Source organism: Pleuronectes platessa, chromosome 4, assembly GCF_947347685.1.
Source record: "Pleuronectes platessa chromosome 4, fPlePla1.1, whole genome shotgun sequence".
Lineage (NCBI taxonomy): Eukaryota > Metazoa > Chordata > Actinopteri > Pleuronectiformes > Pleuronectidae > Pleuronectes > Pleuronectes platessa.
This window is the reverse complement of record NC_070629.1, coordinates 30,078,901-30,102,144: the sequence shown is the minus strand read 5'-3', so window position 1 is coordinate 30,102,144 and position 23,244 is coordinate 30,078,901. Positions and strand designations below refer to the sequence as shown.

Sequence of the window (23,244 nt, the reverse complement as noted above, 5' to 3'; positions counted from 1 at the left end):
TAGCTGTCACAATAAATCCACCGGGTGCAGACTTTAAAGGATTAGAAGTGAAAATAAAACTCAAACATATTTTCATTTAGCACGTATTTTTCATCTTCTTAAATGGAATCAACTGGATCCGAGAAAAACAATATAAAAGCAACTTTACCACGATATTTACAAGACAGAGTTTTTATTTTGAAGGGACTTATATCCTGTAATGCGGAAACTCGGGAATTTAAACTGCACAGAAAAGTATCAACAGTTTTCTTTTGTTCGATTTAATCTGAGAATCGAACAATCCGGAAAAAACACGTAGAATCTGTAACGTTCTAATGAGAAGTGCAATAAATAAAATATGAAAAACATAATGTGGATAAAACAGGATCAATTCATTCAGTCCGACCTGCTCCAGGTCATAACTGATAGAAAATCAAATATATTAAACATTCTAAATAAATCAAATCGTCTTAATAAAATCTAATCGGGTGCAGAATTTCAAAGATGAATGAAAACCGATACTTCGTAATTAAAATCCTAAAATCTAGATCAAAATGAGCCTGTGGCACAAACTGTAATTGATAATTGAAAAATAATTAATACCCAGCGTAATTAAATAAATTATCAGGAATAAACCTGGTGTGTCTTTTCTTCACTGTCCGAATTATAAGAATCATGTAGTTTTTAGTTTTGATAATGACAGTGGACCCGCAACACATGAAGTCATAGTTAAATATAATGTTCTATAAATGACCCAGAGTGTAAATATATGGTTTTAAGATCGTTATTCCAGAGTTTAACATGTGTTTTAATGTTGATGAAAGATTTTCTGCCCCATCCATCATATGTTCACATTTGACAGGTAGAGGCTGTAATTTAAAATACACTTAAAGCTAAAAATCTTTGAATCAACACGTTCCACGTGTTCCACAATAATGCAAATATTATTTCACTGTAAGATTCAGTTTCACAAACACTTAAAAAGTCACAGAAGAGACACGGACACACAAAGAGCTTGATTTGATCCTGTTCAGACTCAACGTAGAGTGAACTTTCATTTATTGTCTCTGTTTCGTAGCTTCATTGACCTCAAAGAAAACACCACAATCATTATTAATAATTATTTAAATTGTAAAAAAAAGGCTGGATGATCCATTTTCTACACGTATAAACTCATACATCAGATCATAACAGTTTTTCTTTACAAGATTAACCCAAGAGAACTTATTTAAAATACACGTCCATGTTATCTCTACAATTTGTAATTCTACTGGTGATAGTGTTTGTCACATTGTGCATCACATAATCATGGGATTTTTTTAAACTGAATTAAAAGTGGAAAAAAATGTATTTTAATTTGTTTTTAAATCAAACATACTTTCATAGTAAAAATCAGTTTTGGAATAATAATTCTCAGCCTGATATTATAAAAGGAACAGAGAAGAAATTACAAAAAACAAAAATCCATGAACATTTTAGTTTCTTTCCCAACAATACAACCCTGGAACCCATTAAACTGTAATGCCCTCACTTAGTCTCCTGTCTCTGGTTTAAGTTAAAAGTTTTACCTTTAGTAACAAAGAACAGAGACTTAACCCATTACACTGTTCCTGTGTTCATGAATCCAAGCTTTAAAACAACATATTTAGTGCATATATTAAAACTGTCAGACTGTCACACACACCAGAGGAGAATTTAAACCTGCATGTCAGTTAAGAGGTGAGGCCAGCAGGGGGCAGTGTCGAGCTGTGTCCTTGGAGGTAGCGTCTTCCTCACCGAGGTCAGTTTCCCTCCGGAGGTCGTTTGTCTGCTCGCGCTCACCCGAGCGACTTAGTCCATTTTTTAAAAACACTTTTCAGATCATGTAGCTGTTTGTGAAGGATTCAAACTGCTTCACGCTGAATGTTCACAGAGGATTTACCTCCAGCTGCTGGTCCGGCTCACCGGCCGGAGGTTCCTCTGAACGTGGCTTCGATCTGCTCCAGCGTCTTGCCCTTGGTCTCGGGGATGAAGGCCATGGTGAAGATGACGTTGAGGATGCACATGGAGGCGAACAACCAGAAGGTTCCAGCGCTGGTGAGAAGTATCTGGAGATCAAAGGAACATCGACAGAGTGAGACCATTACACAAATCCCCACCATCACCACACTCCTGGTGTCCCTGTGGTGCTGAGACTCACCATCATATCCTGGAAGGTTTTGGTGATGAGGAACGCCATGCTCCAGTTGGTCAGCACGCAGATGGAGCTGGCAACCCCCCGCACCTTGACGGGGAAGATCTCCGACATGATGAGCCACGGGATCGGACCCCAGCCCAGAGCGAAACCTGAGAACACAACCAGTGAGTCACGTGGTACAACACACACACACAGACACACAAAACCCCGTGTTCATCCGCGGACCGACTCACCTGCGATGAAGACGGCCATGCTGGCGAGGGCGAGCCAGGTCAGGTCCGAGTCCGCCTCGGCTCCGAGGAGGCTCAGCGGGGGGGTGCCGCCATCGTGGATCCTGGACATCAGGTAGAAGTAAACCCCGAACGAGGTGGTGCTGACCACCATGGCAGAACCTTGATTATCAAACAAAAACAATCTGTGATCACTGAATTCAAATGAGATCATATGAGTAAAGAAAAGGATTCTGCTCTAAAATACCTGAAATGATGAGAAGCACTTTCCGTCCGGCCTTGTCCATGATCAGCGCCGCCACCGCCGTGACCACGACCTGAATCAGACCCACGATCACCGACGCCAGGTCGCTCTCCTGGAACACAACACACTCACATCTTCAAGATGTTTCACCACAACAACGTGAACAGACTCATTTGTATTTCATGGTAAAAAGAAGGGACCCAGTATAGAACCCTGAGGTATCCCACATCCCAGTGATTGGACTGGTATGAACGGACCTGATTCAGGATCATCCCACTGAGACTCATCGCTCTAACGAGATGTATAATGAAAATTTTTCGTGTATACAAAGTGTTTTTCACCATAAAGAACTGAAATCTGTGGAAGTTTGTGGCGACTGTTTTTGCCAAATTGAACGATTGTATAAATAACGATTCAAAAACCCTCTTACTTTGAAATGTGCTTGTTCAAATATGGTCTCAGCGTAGAACATGATGGCGTTGATCCCGGTGAACTGCTGGAAGATCATCAGCATGATGCCGATCACCAGCGGCTTGTAGACGCCCGGGTCCTTCAGGTCGGACATCTGGAAGCCCGAGCCCTGAGAGGAACACGGGACAGGTCAGATGTGACCAGCGAGACTCGGGTTGACCTTTGACCTTAACAGTCCATGTCCTGTGGTGCTGTCGTGGTCAGAACATCTTCGGCCTTTGGTGGGACCTCTCACTCTGTTCTTTATTCCTCAGCTCCATCACAAGCCACACCCCCACCGTCCTTTACACCTCCACCCGGACTCACCCGCTCGTCACAGCCGCTCTCGATGCGAGCGCACTCCCACTCCACGGGGGCGTCCGGCCCCCGCAGGAAGCGCAGGGCCTCCTCGGCCTCGCGCCGCTTCCCCTGGGACAGCAGGAAGCGAGGCGTCTCGGGCATGAAGCACATGCACACCATCAGCAGCGTGGGGGGGACGGAGCAGCAGATCGCCAGCCAGCGCCAGTCCAGGAAGAGACCTGCAGAGGAAGTTCACAATGAAGCTGCTCCTGGTTCACTGCTCAGAGCTGCTGGAAGGAAGTTATGATATCTGTCAGCAGGAAATCAATAAGTATGGGATCATATGGAATCTTTAACGTTATGCTGAGCACTGTTCTTCATATTGAATCATTATTCACACTCTGCTCTCTGCTAGTCTCTGCTCACTTTGTTTACGTTCCTGTTTAATGTAGATTTTAAAGGCCCATTATTATTATTATTATTACTATTATTATGACGTTTTGGTTTTTCTGTGTTGTAAAAAAGCACATTATTAACTTTTCACTTTCTTAAAAATTCTGAGAAACAATGTTTTTCAGTATTTTAGATTTCTCAGAGAATAATTTCTCAATCTTTATGAAACAATGAGACATATTCAGATGACAGACATTTATGAGTGGGTGTAATGTGGTTTGTTGGGACGTATGAGTTCTACTTAAATCATTTAAATAATAAGAATGTAAGGACTGGTCGTCCGTCGGCTTTAACCAGCGACCACGAGCTGCTTCGTGCCGGACACAGAGGACACTGTCACGTCCAAGTTCCCTCACGAATGTCTCCGTCTAAAAATATCCTTCTCTACTGATCTGATTGTTCCACTGAGTTCTCCACAATGACCACAGTGTGGAGCTCTGGGCCGAGCAGCAGCTGGTCTGTGATGAAACAAACCACATTGCGTGAAATCCACTTCCTCATCCTGAGACAGGTTATTCCAGATCGTGGTCGACTTCTCTCCTTTGACACGTGAAGCCGCCCTTACATTTAGAAAACTATAAAAAAGCTTCTGGTTCATGAAACCATTTATTTGTCCAGTGAATAAAAGAGACGTTTATTCCAAATCAAGCAACAAACATGTTTTCAGAGCTCATGAAGTTGTTTTTGTTGTTTTTGTACAGATTTTTCAGTCGTCTGACTTTTGAGCCTCGATCCAATGAAAGAAGAGAGTTTGTTGTTCCAGTGAAAACAGTTGACAGTGAATTATCCAGAGAAAATCAGGCTTATGAGATCTAAGAGAAGCTCCTATGGAAAGAGATCATGATGTCTACAGCTGAACGTTGCTTCTTTGTTTTACATGACCCATCTTCCTGTTTGGTCTTTTCTAATCTTTCTGAATCTTCAAACTTTCTGATTCTTTCCAGTTTATTATAAATTATCGGAGGTCACAGACTCGAGGTATCGACCTCGAGTCCAGCATCGTTAAAGCAGCTGATTTATTTTGCCATCATCTGATTCCTAGATTAAACCACTAACGGTTTAATTTTTAACTTTATAGTTTTATATTGTAATCTTTAACACAACTCAAACAATCAAACACACCAACAACCTAAAAAACGGAGTCTCACGCCCGTCATGAGACCCCCGGTGTCACGTGACCTAATGGCATGCAGTTAACGAGATTAGGGAGCGAGCAGCCATGTCACTCAGGTCGGGCACGGGGGGGGGGGGGGGGGGGGTTGCTTCTATCTGAGGACGATCTGTCACATGACAATCAGCTCCTGCTCGTCTCAGCAGGAGAAGCTTGATCAATCATCACAGAGTGAATCAACACATTTCAGATAAGAGCACAGATCCTGAGTCTGTGTGTGGAGGTTATAAACTCAATGTAATAAAACTCAATGTTGCATCAGTTCACAGCTCGTAACCTGCAGCTTTGACCTCGAAGGTCTTCTTCATTCACAGCTCACTCAGGGTTCAGAGCTCCACGAGGCCCAACAGCTCAAACTCAATCAGGCTGCAGCCAATCACACGGACTCATGAGTCGTCTAAACGAATCAGGATCCGAGTTGTTCTCTGACCAATCAGGGAAATGTGGAAAAAGACTTTCACAGAAAGAAATCGTGGGATTTTTTGTCCGGATATAAATTCTGGATCAAGGCCAGCATTTTATGAATTATTTCATGACCACATCCTTCCACTGAGCTGAGAGGAAATGAGTTCATTAGTTTTAAGTAATGAGAAACAAACGATTGGACTCGGGTGAAAACTTCCAGCAGAGGAAAGTCAGATGATCTGAGATCAGAGGCGACCATGTTCTGGTTTCATCTCCTGCTTTTCTTCTGTTTCTCTTTCTAATCTTCATTTCACTCAGTTCCACAGACCTGGAGTCAGTCGTTATTAAATCATATAAAGACACGTAGAGTATTCAGAGCGTACGTACCTGCCAGATAAACTCCCATGATGCCGAGCACCACCATGAGCTGCACACAGGAGCCCAGCGTGCCTCGGACCCGTTCGTGGGCCATCTCAGAGATGTAGAGCTGTGAGGAGACACAAGAGGAGACACATGAGGAGACACAGGAGGAGACACATGAGGAGACACAGGAGGAGACACATGAGGAGACACAAGAGGAGACACATGAGGAGACACATGAGGAGACACAGGAGGAGACACAGGAGGAGACACATGAGGACACACATGAGGAGAAGCATGAGGAGACACATGAGGAGAAGCATGGGGAGACACATGAGGACACACAGGAGGAGACACATGAGGAGACACATGAGGAGACACAGGAGGAAACACATGAGGACACACATTAGGAGACACAGGAGGAGACACATGAGGAGAAGCATGAGGAGACACATGAGGAGACACATGAGGAGACACATCAGAACGTTTATCTGATTCTTTCATTACTCGTTAACCAACATTGATTAATTTCCTGATTCACTGATTAAAGGTTTGGTTTGTTAAACAGCAGAAAATAGAGAAAATGCAAATCACAAATTACCACAAGCTTAAAAAGTCATTGATTCATGTTTATAATGTTTGAATGAAACTTCTTTGATTCACTGATAAAGTTAAAGCTTAGTTTTGAAAGTTTTCCTGTAAAAGTACCTCAGATACAAAAGTAGCATCACAAGTAGAGTTTAATTTAATTCAAAGTCCGTGTGTGAATGTAAACAAAGGACAGAAGCTTCATCGTGGACATTGAAGCTCTTCTTACCGGGACGACCAGGGACGTGACCCCGCTGGCGAGGCCGGTGAGCACCCGGCCCACGTACAGCATCCACACGTTCTGCGCCGCGATGATGATGGTGAAGCCGAAGACGAAGGGCAGCGAGCAGAACATCAGGCTGAGCTTCCTGCCGACCTTCTCCACCATCCAGCCGCCCAGCAGCCCCCCCACCGCCGCCCCCACCGTCACTATGGACTGAACCACACCACACCTCAGGAAACAAGCTCGGCAGTTTGATCTGCTTCTTACAATTGGGTGTGACCGACTTTGGTTTGAGTTATTCAATTAAATAGTTGACATTGAATTTTCTTCTCTTAAACAAATAGAGCTGCTGATTCAAAGAGTAATAAACTTAAAATCCTGCTTCAAATAAACACGTAGGTCTGAAAAGTGTATTTTAAATCTACAGGGTAGAAAGTCTCTGTTGACACACGAGGCTCGGCAGCAGGTTTCTGACCTGACGTGAACCTGCTGAGTCATGATGTAACTCTGCTGATCAAACACTTCATACAGTGACTCATCAACACATGATGTCATACCCCGAACCAGCTGGCCTGCACGGCGTCGAGCCGCAGCCGCGGGTCCGAGATCTGCATGAGCTCCGGCAGCGCCGGGGAACTGTAGCCCAGCACGAAGCCGAAGCTCATCGGCCCCAGGACGGACGCAAAGGTGGCCAGGTACAAGTTCCTGTTCTGCACTTTGCTGCAGACACACACAGACACACACAGACACACACAGACACACACTTCATTCAGAGAGAACTTCACAAAGATTCGGATTCACAACAAATCACACAGGTCGAATAAAAAGCACGTTGATCACATAAGAGAAATAGTAGCATCTTTGAGTCTTTGTGTCCTTGTGTCTCTGTCTCTTTGAGTCCTGTGAACTGACCTCAGGTAAGCGTCCTGCTCTGACATGAGTCTCTGTATCTTTGTCTCTATGTATCTTAGTCTCTCTGTGTCTCTGAGTCGTGTGAACTGACCTCAGGTAACCGTCCTGCTCAGACATGAGTCTTTGTCTCTGTGTATCTCAGTCTCTGTGTGTCTCTGAGTCCTGTGAACTGACCTCAGGTAAGCGTCCTGCTCGGACATGAGTCTCTGTATCTTTGTCTCTATGTATCTTAGTCTCTCTGTGTCTCTGAGTCCTGTGAACTGACCTCAGGTAAGCGTCCTGCTCGGACATGAGTCTTTGTCTCTGTGTCTCTTTGAGTCGTGTGAACTGACCTCAGGTAAGCGTCCTTCTCAGACATGAGTCTCTGTATCGTTGTCTCTATGTATCTTAGTCTCTGTGTGTCTCTGAGTCTCTGAGTCGTGTGAACTGACCTCAGGTACACGTCCTGCTCAGACATGACTCTTTGTCTCTCTGTATCTTAGTCTGTCTGTGTCTTTGAGTCTCTGAGTCGTATGAACTGACCTCAGGTAAGCTTCCTGCTCAGACACGACTCTTTGTCTCTATGTATCTCAGTCTCTGTGTGTCTTTGAGTCGTGTGAACTATCCTCAGGTAAGCTTCCTGCTCAGACACGAGTCTTTGTCTCTATGTATCTTAGTCTCTGTGTGTCTCTGAGTCCTGTGAACTGACCTCAGGTAAGCTTCCTGCTCAGACACGAGTCTTTGTCTCTATGTATCTTAGTCTCTCTGTGTCTCTGAGTCCTGTGAACTGACCTCAGGTAAGCTTCCTGCTCAGACATGAGTCTTTGTCTCTATGTATCTTAGTCTCTCTGGGTCTCTGAGTCGTGTGAACTGACCTCAGGTAAGCGTCCTGCTCGGAGATGAGTCCGGCCGGGTCCTCCTCTCCTCCGCCGTCCTCCAGCAGCCTCCTCCGCTCACTGGGAGTCTCCATGCAGAAAGCCTGACTTCACCTCCTGGGCTGTCTTCAAACCATCAACCTCAGGTTGGACTGAGTCACAACAACAACAACAACAGCAGCAGCAGCAGCTGGAGGAAGAAGAAGAGGAAGAGGAGCAGCGGAGACTGAAGCTACACGAAGCCGTGAATGGAGCGCGGAACTCGGCCTGACGCTGCCTGGGAGCCGGGCTGTTTCTCTGGAGCTTCACTTCCTGTTACTTCCTCACTTTGCTTTGTCAACAAGTCAGTCAGCTGATCACCGTGTCCGGCTTCCTGGGTGGATCTTTTCAGAATAAGAGACTTCCGGGAGCCATCGGAACAGAGTGACACTAACACGTCATCGTCACGTTCTGAGAAATCATGGTTTCTAGTTTGTATTAATTTGTAGAATAAAGGTTTTAATTCTTTATTGTGGTTTTAAATGTGTAAACGATGATAATCAGGTACAAAGTGGACGAACTTCCGTGTTGTTTCCTAAAACTAAAACGTCCGGATAGAAACGACACCGGAAGTGAAGGGAGGGAACTATCCCAGTTTTTGTTATAAAAATAAAAGCTTGTGGTTTCCCTGGTGACGTCCAGATTCACCAACATCACGCAGAAACTTTAAAATGTCAACGAAGTGAAAAATGAAAAGTTAAAACAGCTTGAATCAGCGAGTTGAACGACCGGATGGAGCCTGAAGAGAGAAACGATGAGACGGGGAAATAAACCGGAAGCAGCGGTTTGGTGGTTTGAACTTTAAATCTGTTTAAATCCGTTTTTATTATGAAGCAGTTTGAATCATGCTTTATTTGATTTGTTTAAGTATTTTAACACCAGCTAAGTTAAGAAACTACAGATTAACTTTGTTATGGAGCTTTTAATTTTAAACCATTTAATTTGATTTCTTTTTTCAATAATACATTATGTCTGTAAAACAGGAAACAATACAAATTTAAAGTAACCTGTTTCGTGAGTCGGTCTAATGTCCTCGTGTGAGTTTAAAACCTTTGTGGTTTTGTTTTGCAGCAGCGAGCAGAGGAGCAGGGTTCGATTCCCTCGGTGTCTCAGAGGAGAAACTCCTTCAAGCAGCTTTTTGGTTCCAGTGAAACGTTGAAGCTCCGTCACAGAATGGAGCTGACGGGGAAACTCATCCTCCAGAGCAGAGCCTCAGAGCAGTGAGGACCAGTACTGAGAGGAAACAACACATTTCCATCAGCTTGGACTTGACTTTAGATTTCACTGAGTCTCAGTCACTCAAGTTCTGTGGTTGAATAAAACTTTAAATGTATTTTTCTGTGTAGTTACTCAAATGGAGAAGAGGCCGTGAGGAAGCGACAGTACGAGAAGGCCGTGATCTGCTTCTCTAGAGCCGCCACGCTGCAGCCGGAGCAGGTGCTGCACACAAAACTACACAAACACTGACTGCGTGTAACAATGTGTGTGTTTCCACTGGTGATGATGGGAAGAAATACATGTTTTATTATTACTTTTTAATTCAAGTAGCTCAGATGTTTTTGAAGTCATAAAAAACCTGATTATAACAATAAAAGTAAAGTGCAGGAAAAATCTATTCAAGCAATAAATGGAAAGAAATATCTGTAATACATATTCACCACTGTCTGTCAGTAAAGATGATAAATGACTTTGCCATCTATACTGCAGCCAGCCACCAGGGGGCGATCAAGATGCTTTGGCTTCACTTTTGGTATCATCTTGTTATTTTTGTATGTTTTTGTGTGTTTGTCAATTTGAACCTCAGTTGTGTGTGTCTTTCAGACTCGGCTGTTTGTGGCTCAGGCGGAATCGTACCTGCAGCTCTGTGACTTCCAGTCAGCAGCAGCCTGCTTTCAAAAGGCCGAGCTCCTGGAACCCGGAGCTTTCAGCCGCCGCTTGGCTTTCATCTACTATCTCCAGGTGAGAGACTCCACAGCGCCCCCTCTGTTCTGACTGGGGTCTATCACCCTGTACCCAGACGCAGGATCATGTTTTTACCTGTTTGTGTGTTTATGAACAAAATCACAACAACACAAGGACACATTTATGATTTAAAACAACAGTTGTGATGTGAAAATCCTCTTCATCTTCATTCTTCACTGGGTCGTTGTGTCTCCTGCTCCTCAGGGTCAGTGTCTGTTCGACCGAGCTCTCTTCTCAGAAGCTCTGGACTCGTTCAGTCGAGCTGCTGAGCTGAAGCCCGGCTGCAGAGTCCTCGCTGCCAGACGGTAACCAGCAAGAACCTTCTTTATTCATGATGTCAGAAGTTTGTCATATCTGAAGAAACCACAGACTGTAAATAAAGATGGACGACGTGTCTCAACTTCCTCCGACTGTCCAGGATTAGAATAGATCAGACCCTGATTGGACCCTGAACCAATCAGGAGCCAATCAGGACGTTATTATAGATATTCTAATATTTCTGTGTCACATTAATGTTGATGACTCGGTGTCTCTCAGTCTGGCCTGTCTGGCAGCTGCAGGTCGTCACGCTCACTGTCTGAAGCTGGTCAACGACTGGATGACATCGGACGGTCCGACCTCTGACCTCTACGTCCTCAGAGCCCGGCTGCACAGACGACTCCAGCAGGTCAGAGCTGCACACGCCTTGATCAGATTTAAAGATTAAGTTACAGATTCAGGTGATTGAATTTGATACAGGACTTGAATCTGTAGTTTTTCTTTCTATCAAAACACAAACAAAAGTCCTAGAAAGTTTGAAATCACCAGATTTCTCCAAGAGGTTTGTGAAGAGAATGAAAACTTCTGTCTGACGTGTTAAAACTTAAGTTTATCTTAGAATGAGTTGGTGGAGATTCTGTTAAAGTTCCTCCCACTGACTCTTAATGGAGCTGAACTCCCGTCCAGACGTCCCAGTGTCATCGGGACGTGAGGTCGGCGCTGGCGTTGACCCCGACGTGTCCGGAGGCCTCGGCTCTGCTGCTGCAGCTGCAGGAGGCCGGGGAAGGAGCCAGACTTCAGGCCGTGGAGCGGGCGCTGAGCGGGCGGCTCACTGAAGCCGTCTGCAGGATCAACGCCGCTCTGGAGAACTGTCCACAGGACGCTCGCCTCCACCTGTTCAGGTGAGCAGCACCGACAGGAAACAGGAAGCAGCTGATACCACACAGTGTGACGTAGTATTCTGGTGATGAAGTTGATCATATGTATATTCATGTTTCCATCAGTAACCAGCAGGTGATTGTTTCTCTTTGTTATTAACTAATCACATAAATCAGTTGTTTTATTATTGAGCTGAGATCTTCAGATCGATTCTGTGGTTCAGTCTAATCCTCTGTTCTTCAGAGGGATTCTCCACCGACGCCTGAAGGACTTCACAGCCGCCATCGAGGATCTGGTTCAGGCTGTGGAGCTCAGCGAGGAGGAGGAGGAGGGTGGGGTCAAAGGTCAGGTGGAGGTCAGACACAGGCAGGACGGCTCTTTGGAGGCGGAGGCGGAGTTTCAGCTGGTTCTCACCTACAACGACTTTGCGGTTCAGTGTTTCAGCCGAGGTCTGTACGCTGAAGCTGCTCTGCTCCTCAACAAGGCCATCGAGGAGGAGAAGGAGGAGGCGGGGCTGTACCTGAACCGAGGAGGTGAGACCCCCCCCCCCCCCCTCCAGCAGAACCTGGTGTTTCTCTGATACCTCAGGATCCAGATGTTCAGGAGGAGCTGAATCCTCCTCAGGTTCCTCCTCCTCTCCCAAACAAACAGAATCAGTGATTTTAAAGGATTTAATGTAATAAAGTTACAGATTTAAAAGCAACAGAATAGTTGAGTCTTAATAATAAATCAAAAACTCAGTAAATCTGATTATTTGCTGCTTCAGGGCAGAAAACGCTGGATTCTGCTTCGAGTGAAATGTTTGTTGAACTTCTTTGATCAAATAACCACGTCTCAGCTGACGTGTGAATATGAACCTGTCGGATCAGAAACTATCACACGGACACAAACCAGAAAAACCTGATCAGCATTTCTCCAACTGCAGTAAACACAGTTTGAACTGGTTCACTGCTCTGCACTGTACAACTGGATTTATGTAATTAACACATTTAAGCTCAGTCAGACTCCCCCCCCCCCCCTCCACTGTGTGTGTGTGTGTGTGTGTGTGTGTGTGTGTGTGTGTGTGTGTGTGTGTGTGTGTGTGTGTGTGTGTGTGTGTGTGTGTGTGTGTGTGTGTGTGTGTGTGTGTGTGTGTGTGTGTGTGTGTGTGTGTGTGTGTGTGTGTGTGTCAGACTGTTTCTTTAAACAGGGGGAGTTGTGTTACGCTCTGTCCGACTACCAGCAGGCCGAGGAAATGATGCGACCGGACGACCCGGCTCTCCGGCTGCGCCTCGCTGTCCTCCACAACACTTTGGGCTCCCTCCACTTCCAGGAGGGGTGAGAAACACACACACACACGCACACTCACGCACACAAACTTACACAAACACACACACACTCACAGAAGCTGTGTTGTGTTCCTCTGCAGGCGTTTCCAGGAGGCGGTGGACATGTTGTCTCTGTCCGTCCACTACGACCCTTCAGCCGCTCGGTCCTATGAGGACAGAGCCAAGGCCCTCAGGAGGCTCCGGGAGCTGGACGGGGCCCGAGAGGACCTGATCCGCACACTGATCCTGGATCCCAGCAGCGAGGAGGTCAGAGCGCCTCCTCACCGTCAGGAGGCTCCAGGAGACGAGTCCAGTTTGAGGGACTCACAGTTTCCTTCAGCTCAATTAAACCAGAACTTTTTTTATCTCATTTTCTAATCTCAAATTTCCTTTTTGATTTTATGTTTTCAGAAACAACGAGAACATCCCTCAGTAAAGTTTATACCAAAGAGTCTCCTTAAAAAACACATTTAAGTTCACTCCTGATTCTGATCTGCACCAAATCGCACACTGTCAGATATCAAAACAGTCATATTCATCTTAAAAATAAACTTACGTGTGTGTGTGTGTGTGTGTGTGTGTGTGTGTGTGTAGCTGCCTCCGATGCTCATGAGTCTGTTCCCTGGACGCTGTGTCTCTGATGTTTTGTCGAGTCCTGCAGGTCAGCAGGTCAGAGGTCAGCTGACAGACGCCATCCAGGCCTGCGGCGCCGTCTCTGAGCAGCGAAGGTCAGAACTTCACTTCGGACCCGACGCTGACAGATGATGTTCACGTGTCCAGACGACTCATTGGCTGAGAGGAACAGAAACATGAATCTGTTTGTGATGTTTCATCAGACGCAGCGAGAAGCTCCGACTGACGACTCTGACCAATGAGACGACAGCGATTCAGTCAGGTGACTCCTCAGGAGGAGGAGATGAGCCGAGGTCGAGGGTGAACCAACAGGAGGCGGAGTTAACTGTGAGGAGCCTCCTGCAAGGGCTCATGGGAAAAACTTCATCATCATCATCACCATCATCATCATCATGTTCTTATCCACTAAAGTGAGGAAGAACCACCACAACAAAAAACAACAAACAAAAACCAAAGTTGTGTTTCTTTAAGACTTTCACTTTATTTAAAATATAAAACACATCATGACAAATTGTAAAGAAGAACATTAAAAAAAATAAAGAAATCATTTGAAAAATGGATGTGACGTTGATAAGCAGTTCCAGCCTGAGTCCAGTAGAGGGCGGCAGAGACACAGCGGGTTGTGGGGAAGTTCCGCTGTGTTTTATCCTCTAAGATCAAAGGTTTGGTTCTTTATCTTCATAGTGTATAAAAATAAAAATAATAAAAATTCAGGATTAATAATTGATTTAAATTGTCCGAGTGATTTAATATGAGTCATATTGAAGGTCAGAGGTCCACACACACACACACACACACACACACAAACACACTCTCTTCAGTGTGCTCGGGGGTAGAGCGGGTCGTCTACTACACAGAGGGTTTGTGGTTTGATCCCCGGCTCCTCTAGCCTGATTTCTGAAGTGCCCTTGGGCAGGACAGTGAACCCCAAACTGTCCCTGTTGAAGAGTTGTGTGTTGAAGAGTTGTATGAACGTGTGAATGTGAGTTTTCCTGTAAAGCTCTTTGCGAGGAGGCGAATAACCTGTTCACATGTCGGTGAACTTTGACCCCTGGTGGTCGCCTTGTGAAGATGTGATGAGCGTGTTCTCAGAGAGTCAGCTGACCTCGCAGCATTAACAGCAGCTGTGGAAACAGCCGGCCCTCGGAGAATCGACCTGTGGCACCGGCGCTGCTGTCTCGCCATCGAGAAGCCGAGAGCACAAACATGCCGAACATACCAGAGGCTGTCGCAGTCGCTTCAGAACCCTCGTGCTTCAGCGACTCTGATGGAAACTGACACGACGTTTTTCCTCCTCTACCTTTTTGGGACGAGAGGAAACCTCCTGGTCTACAAGTCTGTTTTTATTTGTTCAGATGTATTTCTTTATTTTAGTTCGATACCCAATGAAATTCCACGCTGCCGGGGAATGTGGGTGCAGGCGACCACGGAGACCTGTCAATCAAGACTTATTGTGTTGACACTATCGACGACAGGTCCTCAGAAGAGTGTGTGTGAGTGGTTCTGTGTTTGTGAGGACGTGTGGCACCTGAGCAGCGGCTCCTTTATGAGGACCGTTTTCTGTGAAGGTCAGAACTTGAATTTCGGGTCAAGATTCAGATTCAGTTCTTATATGAATGTGTGTTTGAGGCCGGTGGAGTCTCCACAAGCGTAGAGACACAGTCCTGAATGTGTGTGGGCCTCAGCCCCTCAGCAGGGCGGTGTGGGACAGGCAGCGGTCGTAAAGGAGCTGAGAAGTGTTTCACACTTGTGCAATAAAAGGCTCGAGTTACCGTCCTGTCAGGGCCGCGCGGTGCAGCCAGCAGGGAGGTGCCGGTGGCCCGGCCAGCTGGGTCTCCGAGCCCAGACAAAAACACCTTTCTCTGGGCACAGGAGCTGGCGGCTTGGCCCAGACTCAAACCATTCCCTGGTGGAAGGGAGGTTCATTCACGTTTTGGCCGACCACTGTTTTGTCTGCGATACGCTCGAGACGTTTGTAGTCTTTGGGTCGTGTTCGGCGAGGTGACGTGCGCGAACGCACAACTCCACGTGGCCCCGAAGCGAGCGTGGAACAGGAGACCAGAGTTCGGGATTAGAGCTGCAGAGGCCTTGAAGCTTGTGCCAGTCGGGGGTTTTGTCAATGGTCAGTTTCTACAAAGTTCATGAATCAGATCAGTGAGACTGTAAATCTCCCCAAACGCTCCAGAGACCAGATCCCAACAGATACACAACATTTCATTTTATTTGCTAAAAAACAACACACATTATACTGAATACACAACATCCTGCAATAAATTAGGTGGTGATGAAGGTTTCCAGCAGAGACGTGACACAGTCTGAACCTTGGAGACAGACGAGTCCACCTGTGGATCCAGAGACACGTCAGGACGCTGCAGTTTGGACGTCTGGGCCGCTGCTTCCTCTCCTCCAGCGTCTGATGCTCCTCATGACACATTTAGCACCGCGAGGACGAATGAAACGGTAAAACGTGCTTTACAGTCTTGTAACTCTCACAAACGAGTCGGGCGGTTCCTCTTCCTGACGGAGAGGAGGGGGGGGACAGACGGAGGCGAGCAGACGAAGGCCGTCCCCTGAGGAACATTTCTAAAGATAATTTATATATCTTGGAGAGATAAACCATCTGCCTGTTTGTTCTCCTCGTAAATCTCCCAGTCAGTTTTACTGGCTCGTCTCAGCCACCGTCTCGCTGCTCGTGCTGTGTGTGCGTCCGATCGCCTCCTCACAGCTGTCCTCTTATCGGGTCTCCGGGGCCCTCAGGGGCCCGACTCGCCTTTTAGCTCGTGCCCGAAAAATGTAACGAGCACATCAGGGCTCTGATGTGACGTTTCCTCCGCGACTGGCGGCGGCGGCGGCGGCGGCGGCGGCTGGATTCCTGAAGCCGCTGCTGACCTTAAATATTCTACTGGCCAAAAGGATTCTTTGGAGTGGAGAGGAACGTCCTCATGAAGGTTGGTTTCCTGCTGAAGCAGATTAACTTACCAGCCACGTACAAGTTTATCAGCGTTTGGCCGACAGTTCTCTGGTGATGTTCCCGGCGTCGTCCACGCCCGCTCCTCGGGACGAAGTCCTCCCGCGCTCCGAGTCTCCGGCCTCACTTCCAGCCGTTCATCTCTTTGAGTTTGCTGATGCTGGTGCCTTTGACAGGTGTGGAGGGCGGGGGGGTGTAGAGAGGCAGGGTGGGGGTGCTGCAGCCTCGTGGCCACAGCTTCTCCGTGGGGACCGTCCACACGGAGCGAGACTTCTTCTTCTTGGATTTGTCCGTCTTGTCTTTGACTGTGCCCGGGGACATGGACTGCAGGGACAACCAGGAGGACACTGGGTTTTATTACAGATTCAATCCTTTCACTGTCACCTGCTCTAAATCTATCAATCACTCTTTATATATCATGATTCCTAAAAGAAAAATGAAATCTAGAATAAAGAAATAAAAATCCTATTCAATCGAACACCTATGGGAACACCTTTAAAGTCCATGACCGTGTTCCTACAGGAGACTGAAACGACACCAAGGTCAGAAACACTAAACCTTCATAGTTTTAAAGGTTCGGTTGAAGTTTGCATTTAACTGTTATTTCTGTTGATGCACAGTCTGACCCTGTTTTACATCTTTGATAATTAAATGGTAAATGGTTTTTTATCTATACAGAGCTTTTCTATTCTTGATGACTCAAAGCTCTTCACATATTCTATGTTATTCTATGGGGGGGGCCATTCAGGGTTCAGCATCTTGCCCAAGGACACTTCGGCATGCAGATGGGTCAGACTGGGGATCGAACTGCCGACCTTCAGGTTGGAGGACGACCACTCAAATTTTGTCTCCCTGTATGACTGGAAACTGGGATTAACTCCGCGTTTCACTCAGTTATAAAAGTTGACCAATTATCTTATATGTTCTTCCTGATGTTAAGAAACAAATGAATTCAAAATGATAAAAATGAATTACACAACTAAAATGGAATATTTACACACAAAGACTTATTTGTTGTTTTCAGTCATCGTCAATTAACGCTTGAAATGCTCCGAACATCGTTAAAATGAAAGATTCGATTTAAAGGCAACGATCATAACACCTGAGCCGTGCCCCCCCCATGTTCAGATGTAGTGGATGTAAACGTACGCAGCAGCACAACGTGTAGCAGCTGAGTTTGGCAGCGTTCCGCTCCGTCCCTGCGTAGCGGTTCTTCTTCGGCAGCAGCAGGACGAAGGACACAGCCAGAGACAGGTGGTAGAAGCTGTGGACGTAGGCGTAGTCCCACTCCTGCATAGAAGAGGAAACATCACGATGAAGACATCACTGCTCCAGAAACAATATGTATACAAGAAGTAATCTAATAATATATCTGATATTTATCTGTCCGGATGAGATTGAAGAAATTCACCTCAAAGTAGAACCGCAGCATGAGAGCGAGGGCGCCGAAGCAGCAGCCGGGACCGACCTGCTGCGTGTACACCTTCTTGTCCGGGTACACGGCCCTCAGCTGCTTCATCTTCTGCAGCTGGAACACCAGGAGACACACACAGAGGTCAAGGATGGAAGACGAGACGACCTCAGCCTCTGATCGCTGCCGTGTTGGACAGCACTCACCCATTTCACGGTGATGATGAAGACGGCCGATCCGATGGGTCCGGAGTAGATCCCGTAGCCCCAGCGGTCCTGGTAGATCCTCACGGCCGTGGTCAGCACCCCGAACATCGTGATGCTGGAGCGCTGAGGCTCGTCAAAGTCGCCCAGAGCTGGAACGAAGAGACGTACGAGTTCATTAAACCTTCTTCACCGTGTTCATGATAACGACCTGAAAAATCTGATCTGTTCCTGCAGGATGTTACAGTAGAAACCACAATTATTTATTCATCTAAACATTTATTTAACATCTACTTTTAATTTGGGTCCATGTGCCATCTGCTAACATGGAGGAGGTGGGGTTTATACTGCAGGCAGCCACTAGGGGGTGATCGAGACGCTAGGCCGGTGAAGACGAGACACATCGAGAAGAAGAAAACGTGAGAGAAACTTCTTCTGTTCTTCTTCTGCTGTCACGACGAGGAAGTGACGAGAGCTGGACAGAGATCAGATCTCAGTGTGCACACATGTTAACACCAGGTGAAGGGGATCACATCAAAATCTGATCTGGATTCACTCTGGATCAGAGAAGTGGGTGTAAACAGAGTGAAGAGGATCAGAGCCGTCAGCTGTCGGAGCCTCAGGCCTCCATGACCATCGCTGGAAAACCTCACGGGCTTAGAGCAGCAAATGTTTCAATGGGTGTGTGTGTGTGTGTGTGTGTGTGCAGTCATACGAGAGAACCACACTGTGCCCATCTGAACACATGAGCAGCGACTCAGTGACACAACACGTGTTGTGGACAACTGCTGCAGGAGGAGCCGGTTGTTTTTAACCTTGAGACGAGCAGTTGTCGAATTCCAATTAATAATCTTTATTTACTTTCTCTTGCAAGACACACACACACAAACACACACACACACACACACACACACACACACACACACACACACACACACACACACACACTGAACAGTAGAACGTACCGATCAGTGTGACCCACATGGAGAGGGCCGTGGCGTAAACACTGAAGTATTCCAGGACGTCATATCTCATGAAGCACAGGATGGAGAGACCTGGTCCGTCACACGCGTGATAGATCTACACAACACGCAAACACACAAGTTGATTATAATGAGTTAAACACTAAAAACGTGGTGTTTAATAAAAGAGCAAACATTTCATGAAACCCTTTATACACAACCTAAAAGTTATTTCTGCAGATTAAAGTAAATATGGAATCTTCTGGTAACAGCCACTTTATTTCTATTTTGTTGGTTTTAGTTGTAAGTTGTTAAAATGTCTGTGAACAGTAACTTTATAAAGATATTTTTTTTAAATCAGATTCTTATTTCTTCTCTTGTTCTTTATCTGCAGAGTAATATTAATTTACAAACTACTGAGAAGATGATTTATGAAGGATCTGGATTCCACCAGCTCTAAGATCTGAGGTTATTAAATCAGTGAGTGATTCAGATTCTCTCACCAGATCTCAGCTTCTGATCAAAACCTCTGGATTATTAATAACAACTCCACTGATGCTCATATGGATATGATTCTGTGAGGTTGAGTTAAACAGCTTCAGGAGGAAACCTCTCAGGAGGAGCACTCTCTCACCGCGGTGAAGAACATGGTGAAGAAGTAGACCATGGCCTCCATGTGGAAGCCCCTCTTGGCGGCGACGCTGGCGGCCGGGAGGAACACCAGGCTGCTGACTGTGGGCAGCAGCATCTTGGCGATGAACGCTCCCATGGTGGAGGAACGTCAACACAACGTCAACACAACGTCAACACAACGTCAACACAACGTCAACACAAACGCTGCTGGAGCAGAAGACGTCCTGCAGGATTCAGATGAAGGAGAAGAAGTTTGATCTGGTAAATGTCCTCAGGTCCCTCAGTCCTCACGGTGTGGACGCTCTGAGCTTCAGGATTCATTAAGCTGCACACATGTCCTCGTGCACACCCCCCCCACGCTGCACGGACACACCCAGCTGTCCGGGGGGGGGATCCTTTAAACTTTAAATGTCCCTCCAGGCTGTCAGGTCCTCGGGGGCCTGGACCTGCAGCGTCATCGCTCATCAGCTGTTTGACCGAGGGAGGGGCTCCGGGCAGGAGGAGGGCTTCACGTGCACTGGGTCACATCCACAATATAATATCTACATGATAATTATCCTGCTGAAGATGCAATGACTCAGATTCAGCTTGAAATATTTATTCATTGGTTTATTCGTTCACAACTCATTTGGTTCTCTACACAAACATCTGGTTAAAAAGTGTCTCCGGCCTAAAGAGGTGATCAGTGTCCCACAAGTAGGTTCTGTTATTATCATCCATGATGTTTTAACCATCCGAGGCAGAAAACTCACAAATAAAAACACAGAAAATCACATTAAACTAATTATAACAGTCGTAACAGAATAAGAACCCTGTCCCCTATAAGGCTCCGGCAGCCTCCTGTGGGTGAGGCCATGTTAGACGCTGCTGTGATGAATGTGTCTGAATGAGTTGATCCCTCGATGGTGCGGCAGCAGTTGCCTCCTCCGCTCGGCTCTCAGCTGTTACACCTGCTCAGAGGCTCGAGGCAGCGACACAAAGGGTGCAGTATTGCAGAGGGGTGCCCCCCCCCCCCCACGCCTCAGATTCTCAGCGTGCCTCTGTAACCCGAGCCGCCGGGCACCAGGCCGACAACACACTCACACACCCGGCGGTGGTGGACGAGCTGCCGGGGCAGCACCACGCCCTCAGCCGGGATCTCCTCTGCAGACTGGACCTGGTCAGACTCTCTGTTCCCTTGTTTCTGAGGATCTGTCCGTCCAGCACCGGTTCTGAGGACGTTCACGTCCCCGGAGCTAAACGCTCTGTGGGTCTCACTGAGCCTTGGTTTCCAGCAGGGGGGGGTTGTCACTTTCTGTGAGAGGAATGTGCATGTGTGCGACCCACCTGTGGCTGAGCAGCCATTTGAGGTAATCTGATTACCACACTTACTGTCAGGGGGAGTCTGACGACCTCAGATGACCCGACCCAGACCTCCAGCTCACCCTGGTGGTCAGGAGGTCAAAGGTGCACTTTGGAAAGTTGAACACGTGAGAGTGGGAGAAAGCTTCGACGGTATTTAAAGATGGAGGACATGACCACGGTCCTCTTGGAGTCAAGTGAAGGTTGTGAGTGTCTGTGTCATCGTTTCCAAACTTCTAATCATGAAGATGGAAGAGACAACATCTGCTGTTACAACTCAACATCTGTAAAGATGTGGATCCAGTTTAACTTTCCAACAAACCAGTTTAACGACTCCTTAAAAACTATAACCACCAGCTGATCTGTTTTATACAGACACACAAAGTTAAACATAATAATTATTTGATGGAAAACTTTATTCTGGCAGCAGGTGTCTGCTGCTTCATACTTGTTTGATCATCGATCATCATTCAATCATCAGGTTTATTTGGACATTTTATCTTAAATTCTGCTCTGTTTGCATATTTCAGTGTCACAACTGTCGAGTCTTGTTGGATCTGGATTTCTTTGTCTGTCCCGGACCCTGTGTCCTTCTGGTCCAGGAGGGTTCGTGGCCCCGGGTGACTTTCACCTCAGGACCCCTCAGTGTAAACACGGCGGGTTAGTGTGGGAATCTGGAGCAGACTTCCTGGACGCATCTGAAAAAACACTGCGCTTCCTTTTGATTCAGTAATAAATAGCGGTGACCTCTGACCCCTCGACCCTTTTCACAAATAACTGTAGGGCCGAGCTCGTGTCTCCGCTGAAGAGTCACTCGGTCAAATGTGAACTGAAAGTGTTGTTTCACCTTTTAGTTCATCAAGTCTTTGACTGTGGTTCTTTGTTCTGATTTAAACTGCAGTGATTCCTCCTCTTCAATAATTCATATCACAGATAAACCAAATATACAGAATGCCATGTGTCAATCTAAGGGACGATCAGTGTTGGGACACGGGTCTGTAACAGGACGAGGTGGACGAAGTGGACGGCTAATCCATCGTGCTCGGCAGGCGTGGGTTTGAATCCCATCCTCATCAAATTCACCAGAGGCCGTTTCCAGACACACACTCTGGGAGTTCTCCAGAAATCGTCCTGCTCACTCTGACATTTTCCAGATATTTCATCAGTTTAAACTCTCACACACACATTCACACACGAGCGCTGCTGTTTTTTATTAATATGATATGTTGCTGGTGTTTGTTTCCTTTGAAGAGAATAAAACTAATGACTCAGTTTAAACCTGTTTTCAGGTACAAGTGTCTTTTGTTTCACACGTTTTAGAGAAAGTCTGAAATGTGCAGCTCCATGTGGTTCTCCTGGTTAGAGTTGTGTTTTATAACTCCTGTAATTGCTCTTTTGTCTGCGTGAAACCACCTAATGACTCCAGACTTCATGTGGCACGCTGCTAGTGTGCACACACACACACACAGACACACACACACACAGACACACACCCGTGGGAGTGTACTGAGCACCTCTTTATTTGTGTTGTACAGTGGAGGGTGGCAGCCTGGTGCTGGTGGGCAGGGTCTGTTCTCCTCTCTGAACTCTGTCTATCAGCTCATGGATCTGGAAGTGGAGCAGAGCGGTGGCTAATGTAGGCAGCAGACGGAGCGGGGGGGGGGGGGGGGGGGGGGGGGGGCTGCCAGATGGGAAATGTTGAAGTATTAGAGACTTAAAATGATCGTATGTGGCAGGAAATTATACAAACAATAACAATATAAATATATATATATGTATTATTTATAAATGTATAAATAAACAGTACTCTCATAAAACACATTTAGACAAATAAATTCAATCAATCACATTTCATTTGACTTGTCTCATAGATGTTAACAAGGATCAACTTCCTCTGTTCTTAACTCAACTAGAGTCAAACTTAGTGATCAGTGAATGTGAGGATCCTCTCCCAGGACACACACACATGCTGATGGACCTGAACACATCAACACAACAACACAACAACAGGATTCACTACATTGATGAGAAGAACCAGTTTGAAACATCATCTATAAAGTGTTTACACAGAAAGTCTGATGGAGATGAAGGAGCAGATGAACTGAGGAGGTCCTGATGGTAGAAGATGTGAGGAGACGTGTCAGCTGACACCATAACGATCCACCATGCGGCTGCAGCTCTGATCCTGGATCTGCAAACGATGAAGCAGCAGAACTAAGAGCAGGTCCACACGATTGTTACACAAGTCAAACATGTCTCCACACTGTCCACTGTGACTGTAGGTGATTCAGGTCCAGACGACC

General features: G+C 46.4%; 3 protein-coding genes across 3 annotated transcripts; 1 reads left to right on the top strand and 2 right to left on the bottom strand.

Moving 5' to 3' along the window:
• Positions 1 to 994: 994 nt before the first annotated feature.
• On the bottom strand, positions 995 to 8,716 carry slc2a8 (solute carrier family 2 member 8). The gene is made up of 10 exons (XM_053420001.1): positions 8,346 to 8,716; positions 7,137 to 7,299; positions 6,586 to 6,792; positions 5,796 to 5,895; positions 3,407 to 3,618; positions 3,060 to 3,209; positions 2,633 to 2,741; positions 2,389 to 2,547; positions 2,159 to 2,304; positions 995 to 2,066 (listed from the first exon to the last, which is right to left on the bottom strand). Exons 1-10 carry the CDS (start codon positions 8,438 to 8,440, stop codon positions 1,920 to 1,922), a joined length of 1,488 nt encoding a protein of 495 aa, XP_053275976.1. The 5' UTR covers positions 8,441 to 8,716; the 3' UTR covers positions 995 to 1,919.
• LOC128437742 (tetratricopeptide repeat protein 16) lies at positions 7,160 to 14,150 on the top strand. Its single transcript, XM_053419982.1, has 14 exons — positions 7,160 to 7,670; positions 7,762 to 9,168; positions 9,456 to 9,506; positions 9,555 to 9,604; positions 9,731 to 9,821; positions 10,206 to 10,343; positions 10,551 to 10,651; positions 10,884 to 11,013; positions 11,292 to 11,506; positions 11,727 to 12,016; positions 12,656 to 12,800; positions 12,892 to 13,057; positions 13,385 to 13,518; positions 13,627 to 14,150. Exons 2-14 carry the CDS (start codon positions 9,139 to 9,141, stop codon positions 13,835 to 13,837), a joined length of 1,752 nt encoding a protein of 583 aa, XP_053275957.1. The 5' UTR covers positions 7,160 to 7,670; positions 7,762 to 9,138; the 3' UTR covers positions 13,838 to 14,150.
• A 2,364-nt stretch (positions 14,151 to 16,514) lies between these two features.
• On the bottom strand, positions 16,515 to 19,736 carry mymk (myomaker, myoblast fusion factor). Its single transcript, XM_053420025.1, has 6 exons — positions 19,602 to 19,736; positions 18,971 to 19,085; positions 18,009 to 18,157; positions 17,803 to 17,919; positions 17,541 to 17,681; positions 16,515 to 16,715 (listed from the first exon to the last, which is right to left on the bottom strand). Exons 1-6 carry the CDS (start codon positions 19,734 to 19,736, stop codon positions 16,515 to 16,517), a joined length of 858 nt encoding a protein of 285 aa, XP_053276000.1.
• Between the last annotated feature and the right edge of the window lie 3,508 nt (positions 19,737 to 23,244).